Below are 14,573 nucleotides of genomic sequence, written 5' to 3' on the forward strand. Positions count from 1 at the left end.
ACACAAGGGTGTGGACTAATTGCAGAAGCAGTTTTTTTCCTGCATTTGCTTCACTTTGATTGGTGGATTGGCGCTTTAAATAAAGGTTTCTGATCTTTCCAGAATGAGAGATACAGAGAGAGCCCCAGGAACAGTCCAGAAAAAAAATTAATCTTCTTTTCTTAGAACTGTTTTGATTGGCATCATCAGGCCTGGGAGCACAGTGAATGTCAGCATCTAAGGTAAAATGTGACTTTATCATTTCCATGTGTCTGCTGTAAATTCTCTTTTCCTATCTCCAGATAACCTTTACAAAGAAGATGCTGAATAGCAGCTTATTTAAACCATTAGAATGTTCCAGAAAATATAATACCATTCAGCTAAGGAAATAAACTTGTGTGCAACTTTTTAGAACTGTTTGTGACTATTAGTGACGGTGCCTGATTTAGAGACGTACAGAGGACAAGCACTCCTGCTGATGAAATGAGCTTTCCTGCCAGAGTGAACTTACAAAGTGCATCTCACGATTATTCATTTGTAGGAAGGAAAATCACTATCCAAGCAGAAAAATGGATTCAATTAGCTTGAAGGTTAGAAGTTTTGACATAATTCTGCATTATGATCAACATAGGTTATACTTCAAATTTTATCAGAGTTTAAACAAAGAATACAATTCTGTGAATGGTGGTTGCAGGACATATTTTCTGAAGTGAAGCATAGCATTTAAGAAATATTCATGGAGGTTGTTCTTAAAACATTCATTCAAATTGCGGCTTCATAAAAATAAGTAGGCAGATACACAGTTTAGCTGCTCACCGCACCATCCAGGGAGCCACTTGTTTAGCAGCATTTTGTTTTTGCATCTTTGAGTGTTTAACCTGACTGTCTTTGGAAGAACAGACACTCTTAGGAAAGTGTTTTGGCCATTATGAATGCAGTTTTGCCTGACATAATTTTCCAACCCAACTGTGTTTTAGATTCCACTTTTCAAAATGAAGGGCCTGATCCTGTTCCTGTCCCTAGTGAAAATGAGCCTCGCTGTGCCGGTAAGTCCATCCCAGGGGATCTCTGGGGCTCCTGCATCTGACTAAAACAACCCTGGGGACACTCTATCTGACAGATCAGACACAGGCTCACTCCATGTGTAGCTCCTGGTGAATCAAAGTGGCCACAAATCAGCCTTATCATCTAAATATAATTTTTCTACTCCAAACCATATTTTAAAATATTTCAAAGACAAATTTCATGTCTCGTGCCACTATTTTAGCAGCTGAAAGACTACAGCATCCTTGTTCTCATTATGTTTATTATCACTCTTTGCTAGCACTATGGAATGGAAATGAAAAGGGAAAATGTCTCCTTGGGGAGAAAATTATACATCTCTTTATATTAGCAACATTATCACATGGTTATAAAACTAAAACATGTACTTCCAGTTAAAGCTAGTAATTAAATGGCTCATTTGGCTGTTCTACCATCCAACAGGAATTTTTAAATGAAAGGAAAATGGAGATTGGTTCCCTAACTTGCCTGTTGGTGAGCCCTGCAGGTACACTGCAGCTATCAACATCAATCTGAACCACTGGCACTCTGAGTGTACAGTGACCCAGACAGTAGTGCTTTAGAGTCCCCCTGAGCAATGAGGAAATCACAGGTTTCCTATGTGACTACCCCAGATCAGGGATTTCTGCATTTAATTCCCATAGGGAATGAATGTATCCTCTGTCTATTCACATCCATGTAAATAATGTTTCTCTTTGACTGGTGGCTTGGAGCAGGTAGAAAGCAGACTACTTTGCCCTATAGTTAGAGCTCTCCAAAATGTGGGATTGGGGCACTTATCAACAAAAGTTAAGAAGTCTCTGCTCTCATAGTACCCCAAAAATCTGAACACCCTCCTGTGAGACACACTGGCATGCAGACACGCACATAGGCACACATAATCACTCTCCTTCTCTACACAGCTCATTTTTTTCGCTACCAGAAGTTTTTGCTACACATTTTCAGTGCATTTCCTTCAACACATATCCAAAATAATGTAGAAAATTTTGCACCATAATTCAGAAAGTGCAGTTGTATTGCATAAAAATGAGGGTAAAAAAAGTACATGGTGGAATTCCTTATCCTCTTACTCCTGAAGGATAATGGCCCCAGTGTTCCATACTTACAGACAGACAGGCACTTGTAGTATAAATGAAAGAAAAAATTGCAATACTTACACTACATAGATGAGCATATCCATGAAATTAGAGAATTCTCAAGATCCAATTTTCTAGTAGGTAGAGTAGCTCATAATTGTTCCAGCACTTGGGAAGCTGAAAATATTGTGAATTAGAAGCCAGCCTTGGCTACATAACAAGTTCAAAGCTAGCCTGAGCTAATTACCAAACCCTTATTTAAAATAAATAAGTAAATATTTTTAATTTTAAATTTAAAAATTTAATTTCTCTAATTCCAGTCTTCACCCACCCTCTGACACTGGTATTTGTGATTATTAACATATTTAAAATTAAAAGTGTTTACAAAGAGAAGTATTTTATATTTTTTAAAAGCTGTTTGTAAATAGGTTTATGCTTCACAATAGCATCCTACTTAGTACAAAAATATTTTATTTAAGGAAATAGCCATTGTATGATCTATACAATTTAAATATATAACTATGTTCATTTTATTTTTGCATGAGTATGTGTACCTCTGGGTATGTGCATATCAGTGCAGGTCCCTAAAGACGTCAGAGGCACCCATGTCAGCTGGCATTACAGATGGTTAGAGCCACCTGACATGGCTGTTAGAGACCAAACCAGGTCCTCCTGAAGCACAACAGGTGCTCTTACCAGTGTGCCGTTCCAGCCCAGGATCTAAACAATTAAACAGAAATCAATAAGCTCAAACTTAAAATAACAGCACACAGGACTTGTTAAAAAACCTTTTGAATGAGAAGCAAGATACATTCTGGATATGATTTTTTCTCAGTGAATAACCTCATACCATATCCCATTTCCAAAAGCACATTCATTTATAAAAAGCACAAGTAAATTTAAATCATACTTGTCTCATTTACTTTTACATGTGATCATATTTATGACTATAAAAATCTTGTGTTTTCTTTCCTTACTTTGTTTCTCATTGTGAATCAGTTTCCATTTAAAGCAACATAATGTTAAAATAAACATACATAAGAAAGTGGATGTGAAAGGAAAATTACTAAGTATAACAATTCCTCCAGATAACTTTAATTCTTTATTCTACCTGAAAAAACAAGTCATCTGAGTAATAAACCAATATGGCAACCTCTCCACTAGACATTTCATTCTGCAGTGACTTCCTACTACAAACATATTTTGAGAAGAACTCAAGATGATTCCTATTTTTATTTAGGCATTTCCTCAACAACCTGGGGCTCAAGGCATGGCACCTCCTGGCATGGCTAGTTTGAGCCTTGAGGTATGTATCATCAGATCCTGTGTGTGTGTGTGTGTGTGTGTGTGTGTGTGTGTGTGTGTGTGTAACTTCTATACTAGCATGTCCCTGGCTGCATGTAAGTATGATGCTTTGTTTCTTAGTCTTCCTATTCCATAAATCTTTGACTATCATCCTGAGAAATTCTAAATATGTTAATGACATTCACTACAACTTTATCTCATGATTCTACTTCATTTTTAAACTCAGATATTTTAAGTTTTAAGTCATCCATATGTTAGTCAAAGCAAGTGTGACAATTAATAATATATATGTGCATTAATGAACTATTTGTCTGTGTTGAAACCCATTATTCTGTGGTTGGAAACAGCTTATATGTATCTCTGTTGCTTGTATCTTAGATGGTAAAGTTCTCAGGACACACTCACACTTGGACAAACTCTAGCTGATTAAAACAAGAGTCTTATCAGTAGCATTAACATTATTTTATAATTGCTCCTGTGCACGCTGAATTTGTTTTACTTCAGATCCTATAAATAATGTATTTTTATTTAGAAAATCACAGTAAATAGGAAGATTTTATAATGAAGAAGCTAATGAAAACACAGATGAATATCACAGTTTTTCACAAGGTCAGGCAAGATTTTATCTGCAATTAGTACATATGTGGGCCAGACAGTTATTTCACATGAGAGCTAACTTAACTTAGGGGCTTTTTTTTTTTTTTTTTTTTTTTTTTTTTTTTTTTTGCTCTCAGCTTTTAGCTCAAATTCAATACAAGCAGCATTCTTTTCCCATCCCAGAAGGAAGAAAAGAACAGATGGAGGAAGGAAAGAAGGAAGGGAGAGAGGAAGAAAAAAGAAATTTACTTTCCATAGAAACAGTGGCTTCCTGGCAACCTACCTAAATACCACTTCTCACAGTTTTTAATACCTAACATATTGAGGTCCTTTTTGGCTGGAGAAAAAGAAATGAGGATTTATTCATATTGACTGTTTTTTTTTTTCTGAATTCTTTTTCAGTCTGACTTTGTAAAATAACTTTTAAATTTTATTATAAGAAAAAGGGGGCTGATAAAGCAATATTCTCACAACTGTCCGTGTGCTATATCTGAATGCGCTGTTTTCCTATGTCTCACCTTGACACCAGATTAACTGGTGTCCCCATTAAATCCGTGGCGAAAGCAAGCACACTGTTTTCAGTCTTGCCATGTCGATGGCAACACTACATTTTACATCTCTTTCTTTCCGAGATAATTTGTGTCTACTGTAGCTCTATTCAAGCTGACTTACCCCAAGATTTGTATTGATGATATTAAATGTCAGTGGAATTCAGTTGTGTCAAACATACATCTAACATATGTTAGAACATTAACTGACTTTTTTTTTAATAGACAATGAGACAGTTGGGAAGCTTGCAGGGACTCAACGCACTTTCTCAGGTAATTATAGGAAATGAATGAGAGCTTCATAAAAATGTTTAAAATATTTACTATGGCATTTATAGTTTGTGGTTGTGACAGCAACAGTACTGTAGTTTCCAGCATTTGCTTATTAATAGGTAAATACCTAGACACTGAGAGAAGAACTTAGTGACTAAGAAAACCTTAAAGTAAGATGTGATAGTGACAGCCAAGCATGAGCCCTGCTCCTTGGGACACTGAGGCAGGAAGAATGGTGTCAGTTTAGAGCCAGCCTGGGCTACAAAGTCAGCTTCAAAAGACACATTTTAGTAATATTAACATGTGGTGGCAGATGAAAGCAGAAACAATATATCCAGTACTCAGAAGTACTCAAAGAATGCAAATTCAAGGCCACGCTAGGAACATGTTGTAGTATAACCCTGTCTCAAAACACCAACAAAATAAGCCATCAAAATATGTGCATTTAGTTTCTTTAAGAAAAACAAAACCTTTTATTACACTAATAATTTTGTTAAATGGCTGTGAACACAGATTCCAGAGTGCTAAATCACAAACAAGTTTATGGTATATTGTGGCATGCTCATAACCTAATTTAATTTTGTTGGAAGAGAGGGTTGGCTTACCCATTCTACATAAACCAGCATCACTTTTGCTTTTGGTTGCTGTCTTATGATCCTAAAGTGTATGTATGATTTCTTTCTCTCTGCCAGTATTCTAGACTTGGCTTTGGAAAAGCACTTAATAGTTTATGGTTGCATGGACTCCTCCCACCGCACAATTCTTTCCCATGGATAGGACCAAGGGAACATGAGACCCAACAGGTAAGCTAATTGAATCCGTGCGTTCATACTCAAGGCTCAAGATCTTTTCCTATTTGTTCTTAAAACACCAGCAAATACAAATTACTAACTGACCAAAAATTCCCCTAATACCAAATAAATCAACTCCTGTAACTCATGTTATTTAGGGAATGTTTTATTTTAAATTTGCATATTAATTTCAAATAGACTTCAAAATAAGATACCTACAGTAAAGATATCAGGAATAACAATGAAAAACCTCAAAAATCAAAACAGACTATACACTGGATAACTTTCATTTTAATCAAAATTTCCTAAATAATTACCTAAAGACTAATTTCAAATAACAATAATCATCCTGATTGAAAACACCATGAGCCAAACAGGAACCAATAAATATATTAATCTGTCAACTATTATTAGTTTCATACTAAACATATTATCCAAACTGTGCTATGGGGTGAAAATAAGGACATGCTAGAATGGCTCAAAGGCTCATGACATTTCCAGTCTGGCAGACATACTTCACAGTGTTGACTGTGGGGTAAGAAGTAATGGGCACTATAGGAGCCGACACATGGCAATGGCTGAACATGAAAAGCAGAGCCAAGTTAAAGGGAGACTTCCATACCAGCTCCAGGAGTATGCAATTAACTTACAGATAGTATGCAGCCAATCACAAGTGATTTATTTAAAAAAAAACACAATAGTTTAGCAGTTATTCCTAATTCTACATAGAATTTCTAATTCTAATTACCTTCAAGGCCTCACTGACCATATGACTTATGTGATTAGTGGTTATTCCTTCACTTGATTGCCTCCAAAATAGAGTTATAATGAAACATTTAGGTATTCTAATTATCCTTTTACTAAATCACAAAATATAGTGAGTACCCATCATACACCAGGTGCTAGTTAGTAGCAATATTAATCAGTGAGATGCCAGGGTATAAAGATAAAAGAAAGACGGTTCTCTGTCAGTTGACTTAGGACATTTTTTGACAAATTTTTGCTTGTAATTTATTTTCTTATCCACATTACATCTCAGTTGCCATGCCCCCTCCTCCTCTGTTCCCAGTCCTGCCTTACAAGTCCCTCCCACCATTACCCCTCCCCTTCTCAGAAAAGGGGAAGCCCCTCTTAGATACCACCCCACCCTGGAACACCTAGTCCCAGCAAGACTAAGCACCTCCTCTCCAATTGACAAACTCTTACAATGCAGCAAGAGAGTGGTGAAATAGAGACACGTACAGCTAGTGGTGGAAATAAGTCACTCCACCAGTGCGGAGTGCGGGTGTGGACATTTCCACACCCCAAGAAACAATGGTCCCAACAAAGGTAGAGGGGTAAGTATGTTTAAAACCTTCTCAAGTACTTCCTCTGAAGTATCACCTCTGCCTCCTGTGTAAGCTCTGCTTCAAGACTACTCCTTTCCGAACAGCAAGCCTCCCAGTACTCTGCTGTAGAAATTCTAGGCACCATGGTTCGAGGAACCCTCTCTTTCTGACATTCTTTTCAAATTTCTCTACAGTATGAATATTCTTTGCCTGTGCATCCCCCACCTCTCCCATCACAGCCATCCTTGCAGCCTCACCAGCCAGGACTGAAACCCTTCCTCCAGCCCACTGATGCAACCGGTGTCCAGGTCACACCCCAGAAGCCAGGGCCTCATCCTCCCATGCACCCTGGACAGCTGCCCTTGCAGGAAGGAGAGCTGATAGCACCAGATGAGCCACAGGTGGCACCATCAGAGAACCCACCAACACCTGAGGTAATTTTTTAAAGTCAGTTCAGGATCACCCACTAACACAATGAAAGAAAAAACAACTGGCAGGGCATATTTAAATAACCCCATCCCTTAGGCATAGCATACTAAAAGACGGACACTTTAATAACATTCTTTCGTGAGACATAAATAGCCATTTCTAATTTTTGCCATCAGAGATGGCAGACTACAAAATATCTGTATTTCTAAACTTGGTTTAATGAGACCATTCCTTGGGACTAGGACAGCTCAGATAAGTCCAGGCTCACTACGTGGAGGTGTTGGTAGTAGTATAGGACAGTGATTGTGTCCTCTGCAGATAAAATAGAGCTATGCAAAATTACTTTGAAATATGGTAGGGAAAAGAGCAATGGACAGAAAAGTAAGGTGCTATGTAACTCTCAATGCTATGATGGCAGGACAGGCATTTAATACTCCCTCAGATCATCCTGACTATACCCTATAAAGAAAATGTTAGGAACCTTTTTAAACCCAAGATGATGCCACGCCTTTAATTCCAGAACTCCAGAGGCAATGACAAGAGAATCTTTGAGATCAAAGTTAACCTTGTCCACAGATTGAGTTCCAGGATATCCAGGACTCCACAGAGAAACCCTGACTAAATAAACCTAAGCTGTGAGAGGCTACAAAATTTTCCAAAACTAATACTAATGGCAGAGCCAAAATTGAAATCACTCAAGTACGTGGCGAGTCCAAACCTCATTATCATTCCACTGTAATGTACAGCAAAGCCATGGTAGATGTTTCTCCTCTTCCTGTCAGTTTGCCTGAGCCATGCCACTACCAGACAACTGTAGAAGCATAGATTATCCAAGGCTTAGTGAGACAGAGAGACATCTTAAGCTGCTCTATTATCACAAGCAAGAGGTATGCTTAGTTTGTCTGTTTTGAGTAACTGTTTTATTATTTCCTCATGGCACAGGTACCAATAATGGATTTTGCTGATCCACAATTTCCAACAGTAAGTACAGATTTCAATAAGGTTCATTCTTGGGGGGAAAAAAAGTATGTCTATATTTCAAAGAGTTGGAATGAATTTTCTTTTCTTATTTACCTATAGGTGTAGAGTATTTATGAGTTTGTTTTCTAATTATTAAGTACTAAGTTTTTACACTGGCCAATCAAAAAATGTGTTCCTGGAGCTCTTAAAAGCCGCTGGGCGGAGGCTTGCCTGTGTTGACTGCCCCCTCTGCTTCCACCCCATAAAGGTGTTCCAGATCGCCCGCTCAATATCTCGGGGACCAATGGCACACAACAAAGCATCTGCTGTAAGTGTCTGCTTTCAACCTCCACGTCTGTGTTTGAAACTTTCTTAAAAGGTTGGTCTTGGGGAGATTCACGTTTTTATAACTATTTTGTTCTGCTCAGTTTTACCCAGGAATGTTTTACATGTCTTATGGAGCAAACCAATTGGTAAGTCCATACTCTGTAAAAAGCAGCAGTTAGAAATTAATATCATATTGAGGGCTACAAACTATAGACTCCATATCTAACATAAGGCATTTCAAGTACATATTCCCTAAATACCTATGGTCGTGACTGAGCAGTAAAGTGGTGCAGTTTCTATTTGCATAATTTAGACAGACATACGCACAACTGCATTAAAGAAAAGGCTCATTTCAAATCTGTTAAATTGGCTCTCTTTGCTCAGTAGTCAGTCAGCTCTGTTCTCTGAACACAGCACTATTGAGCCTTAAGGGAATACTGAGAGACTTTGACGTTGTCTTGAGTAGATAAAAAGTCACAGATGGCTTCGAGTTCATACAGTGATGCACTGTTTCTTTTGAACAGAATGCTCCTGCCAGAATTGGCTTCATGAGTTCAGAAGAAATGCCTGTGAGTACTACCTGCGAACTCTTCTTAAAACAGAGCTAGGGAGAACAGCTACATACTCCTGTCTACAGGAGGCAATGGCTAGAAAAGAACCTAAAGGATTGTTAGACTTCAATTGCTCTATTCCAAAACTGACAGCTCAGTTCTGAAGCAGTATCAAAAGATTCAAACATTTCAGAGCTAAGAATGGTACTGACGCATAGAATTCCAATCCTCAGGTCATGGAGGCAGAAAGATTAAGAAAAGTTCAAGGCCAGCCTTGACTTCATGAAAACCTGACTCAAAAAAATTGCTTTTTCATCACATTTTCTAGTCATTTGTTCCTGAGTGGTGACCATTTTTGACCCATAATTTTTGTTCCACTCCTGGGATGTAAGCAGAAGAGTCACCTGTCCTCAAAGAGGGGTCAGCACAGTCAACTGCAAATCCTTCAAAGTAAAAACGATGTGTGGTTCCTACAGATATCTCATACCTCTTAGGACTATTTAGCTTTCCCCTCCAGAAAAAGCTCAAAAGAAATCCAAAGAAATTCAGCCCTTAAAATTAAAAGAACAAATGGGAAATTTTGAATTTAAATTTTAATTATTATGGAACATTTTAGGCCAATAAGAATATTTTATTTTTAAGTCAATGATAACCTACTGTTTTGTTATTGTTCATGCATATTAAAACTTTCCAAGATCAATAAGCTCACATAACTTGACCTTTTCTCCCAGAAATGTCTACTAGCTACATCTGTTAGGGTGTAAAATGTGATTAGAACTATATCAAGTCAACAACTCATTGCCAATGGCATAGCTGACTCAATTAATACATGTACACACATGCTATCACAAAAAGAAGAGTGGCATGCCATGGGCCTTAATGACCTACTAAGTTGGAAAATGGGTTCACTGTGAATAATGTCCCACTCATAGGATAAGAGTAATGAGCATGTTATTAGAAGGAAAGAAGAAGAAAAATAGGATAACCCAGTTCAGGAGTTCACAGAGCTACTTCTAAAAATGGCATCAAACCTGAGGCCTAGAAAAGAGCCCAGAAAAGTGGAAGAAAAGAGTATTTTATATGTATAATACCAACACAACTTGCTAAAATTAAATATTCATGATAAATGCTCATTACCATATTATTAGTTCATCTTAGTATATTTTTTTCTCAATAGATTTTGTGATTTTTATGAAAAACACAATAAATATAATCCAAACATTAAAAGTGAGATTTAAAATAAGTCAAAACAATGAAAAAAAATCACACAGCTTTGTTCAAGTAGAAGCAGTCCTAGATTCTGGCTCCCAAGGTCATGCACCACAAGAAACACGTTCGTTCCACATATACATGCTGAAGAGAGGAAGGAAGAGGGAAGGGAGGAACTGGAAAGAAGAAAGGGGAGGGAGGGAAGGAGAGAGAAGACAGAAAGGAGAAGAGGAGGGAGAGGGGAGGGAGGAAGTGGAAAGAGGAAAGGGGAGCAGGGAAGGAGAGAGAAGACAAAGGAAAATAGGAGAAAAGGAGGGAAGGAGAGGAAGAGAGAGCAGGGGGAGGGAAAAGACACAGGTGGGAGTAAAGAAGAGAGGAGAGGAAATGGATAAGGGAAGGAAAGAAAGGAAAAAGCAAAGAAAAAAATGGAAGGAAAGAAAGAAAAGGAGAAAAAGAAGGGTGTAAGGAGAAGAGAAGGGGAAGGGAAATGAGGAAGAGGAAGAGACAGAGAGGGAGGCAGAAAAAAAGAGATAGGTGGAAGGGAAGAGTTAAAAGTCATACATAGAGCTATATTTGAGGGATACTGAAAATGTCATGGCAAGGTCCTCTAGAACACTTCTCCTCAAGCCAGGCATAATGGATCTCTTGTTTTGTTTTGTGATGGTAGAGCCCTTTTCAACTGCTTACTGTTCTCTTAACTGTGGCAGAGTAGTAACAGAGACCTGCCTTTCCTGGAAGAGACCTTCCTTACCCAGATAAGTGGAGAATCCTCTCCCTATATTTCAGAGCTGGTTCTATAAGAAGTGTGCTGCACAAAGCAGTCAGCCGACTCACAGTTGTGTTAATATTTATAGCTTCTCAGTGAATAGAATTGTGTACAAATGTATGAAATGAATAACACACAGTAACTGTCACTGGTGGATGTTTCTTTTCCAGGGAGGAAGAGCCAGTCCCATGGCCTATGGAACTCTGTTCCCAGGATATGGAGGCTTCAGGCAAACCCTTAGGGGACTGAATCAAAATTCACCCAAGGGAGGAGACTTTACTGTGGAAGTAGATTCTCCAGTGTCTGTAACCAAAGGCCCGGAGAAAGGAGAGGGTCCAGAAGGCTCTCCACTGCAAGAGGCCAACCCAGGCAAACGGGAAAACCCAGCTCTCCTTTCACAAATGGCACCTGGGGCCCATGCAGGACTTCTTGCTTTCCCCAATGACCACATCCCCAGCATGGCAAGGGGTCCTGCAGGGCAAAGACAGGAACTCCTTGGAGTCACTCCTGCAGCTGCAGACCCACTGATCACCCCTGACTTAGCAGAAGATTATGAAACCTATGGTGCTGATGCTACCACACCCCTGGGTGATGGAGAAGCAACCATGGATACCACCATGTCCCCAGACACTCAGCAGCCACTGCTGCCTGGAAACAAAGTGCACCAGCCCCAGGTGCACAATGCATGGCGTTTCCAAGAGCCCTGACAACCTTGATATAGCAGCTACTTTGTGTATGCACAAGCTTTCCAGCTTTGTCCCCATAGCGTACCTTGTTGCTAAAACACTTGCTACCCTTCCACAGCGAAGGTATTAAGAGCACTAAGCATGTATTAATAAATACAAGTGGCTAGAAATAGTGTAGGTCCCTTCTTGCTTCCATTCTTATTGAAATAAAACATATCAACTGTCTCTGTGACTTAGAGATACTATCAATGATATCAGAGCAAGTCTGAATGTCAGCACTTGGTGGTCTAGCATGTAGATGTCTTAGGCATTAGAAAACTTCTCTTACTACATGACATTATTATGCCCAGGAAATGTGACACTGCTTCTTTCTCTACGCAAAAGCACTTAGTTTCAGAATTCCAAAGTATTTCATTTAAGTCTTATTAAATGGTGATTGGTGGAGAATCCTGACTGCTATTACTGGGTTTCATATATTGGATTTAAAATTTTTTATTTATAGAATCTTTTATTTAATCTAGGAAAAGAAAAGGCAATTGGCCTATTTTAAATAAAGAATTTTTCTCACTGAAAATGTCAGGAATTGTATGCTTATTGTTTATATGTATCTAAATAGTAAAGAAAAGCATACTCATCCCTTGTTTGCTATTCATTAACTTATTTATGTATTCAAAGTTCTCTGAAGATCTACATAAGTTCTAAACACTGTTCAAGCCATCAGGTTTATGGTCCCATCCTTCAAAAATTAGATGGACACACTAACAGGTATCACAGTAATAACAAAACAGAGAGTCTAAGACAAGCTCAGTTACTGTAGTACATTATCTCACAATGCTGTAAAAACTAAAATATACTCAGACCTACTACACATTACCAAAGTTCCATGAAAAGACCAAGCCCTGGTACCATGAAGAAGATGCTTCTGAGGACCAGGCACATGGCTCAGCAAGCAAAGACACTCAACGCTAGGCCAATGACGAGTTTGATCCCCAGGGTCTCACATAATGGAAGAAGAGAACTTTCCCAGAACGGGAAAGTGGGATGTAGGAACCACGAATGCTTACTACCAAGGACTAGCTGTGTATACAACAGAGCAGTCCCAAAAGCATCCTCTAACTGCTAAGTGTGTGCTACAGCACATATACACACATGCACACAAAACAAATGTTAGTTTTTAAATTAGAGAGAGTAAGGCTAGTTATCCAAGAAGCCTTATTAAACAAGCAATGAAGGACCAGACCTGTTTCCTTAGTAACATAAAGGTTTGCAGAATGAGGCCTCCAAGAGGAAGAAACACGAGTCATGTCTAAAGCAGTAATACGGGAAAGTGTGATGTAGGAACCACGAATGCTTACTACCAGGGACTAGCTGTGTACACAGCAGAGCAATCTGCCTAAAATAAGATATTGTGAACACAGTTTTGGACATCATTAAAAATGAGCCTCTGCTCCTCTTTCTTCTTCTAAGTTTCCCAGCCCAGGTTTTGGGCTCTATAAAATTAAATTCTGCCTCATCCCCTGATCAGAATCTGATCAAAAAAAAAGAGCCTTATATGTTTCCCAACCTAGAACACTTAAGGAATGGTAAGGAGCATGTTGCAACAATTTACTGCCATTCCTTCTTCAGGCAGGGCTCTGTCTTGCCAAGCTTCATAGATTATGACAGGAAAAATACATGAGATAAAAATTATGTTTTCCTTCTCAGTGACTGGTAAAGGCAGAAAGGATGGAGAGTGACCAGCAGACACTCAGATTGAGACTTACCATCGCTTCTTTTAGAGCCAGACAATGGCTCTAAAAGAAGCAATAAAAGACACGTAATTACAACGAATTCTATTCTTGACATCATCCCTTAACATTTGTAAGACACTAGATATGAAATGTAATTTCTATGTTTGTTCTTGATTCCTGTGATGGTTCTGCTACCTACACCCCAGGGTTAGTGTCAGGAAGGAACTAAACACTCACATAATTGCTGAGTCACATCCTTTGCTTCTTTTCCAACTGATCCCATCTGACAGAAAGATATCAGCCCAACAGTAGCAGTAGCATCTAGAGGATGGAATTATTCCCATTATCTGATGCAGTTTTGCTTTTTCATCCACACTGGACACTGAGTCCTCTGCTCCCTCCTTGGAAGTCATAGCACTTGAGAGGCCACCAACGCTATAAATATCTGATCATGGGTTCAAAGTTGGCCTCTGCTATTAGTATGCTGGGTACGTAAGAGTGATAATATCTAAATCAATTTTGATGAGAAAAAAAATATGTTGTTGATAAAAATAATCTTGACTCTCAGATCATCTCCCTTGCCACATAAAACAGACAACCAGGCACATCATTTAAATGAGTACAGTTCCCTGACTGCTTCTAGCTGACACCAAAACACCACACAAACATCCATCAACAGTGTCCTCCACATAAGCTGCTCACAGGCAGAGTAGCCACACAGTCAGTTGCTCTGAGGTAGGATACATTTCACAGTGAAGGGGAGTCTCACTGGTGCTTACATGAGACAGCAGGTATAAACTAGTACTGCCTAAAGTGAGCCTGATCGTACAGCTACTCTGGCATGGCACTCCTTGTGGTGACAGATTGATAAATGGATGGAAAGCTCTCAGAGTTAAAAGAAAAGAAGGGGGAGCAAGAACGTGGAAACCTGAGTCTGTTGCTTCTGCATTTGTGTC

The 14,573-nt window shown here is 38.8% G+C and overlaps 1 protein-coding gene across 2 annotated transcripts; it reads left to right on the forward strand.

The window, feature by feature from the left end:
• Positions 1-206: 206 nt before the first annotated feature.
• On the forward strand, positions 207-11,908 carry AMBN (ameloblastin; the record flags this gene model as incomplete). Of its 2 annotated transcripts, none has more annotated exons than XM_080918405.1 (11): positions 207-221; positions 957-1,025; positions 3,358-3,423; positions 4,793-4,840; positions 5,533-5,643; positions 7,154-7,393; positions 8,331-8,369; positions 8,617-8,676; positions 8,777-8,821; positions 9,200-9,244; positions 11,372-11,908. In XM_080918405.1, 11 exons carry the CDS (start codon positions 207-209, stop codon positions 11,906-11,908), a joined length of 1,275 nt encoding a protein of 424 aa, XP_080774531.1. The 2 variants fall into 2 exon arrangements, with proteins under 2 accessions (XP_080774531.1, XP_080774532.1); XM_080918406.1 differs by having other exon boundaries at positions 7,199-7,393.
• Positions 11,909-14,573: the final 2,665 nt, after the last annotated feature.

The sequence above is a fragment of the Micromys minutus genome (genome assembly GCF_963924665.1).
Source record: "Micromys minutus genome assembly, chromosome: 1".
Lineage (NCBI taxonomy): Eukaryota > Metazoa > Chordata > Mammalia > Rodentia > Muridae > Micromys > Micromys minutus.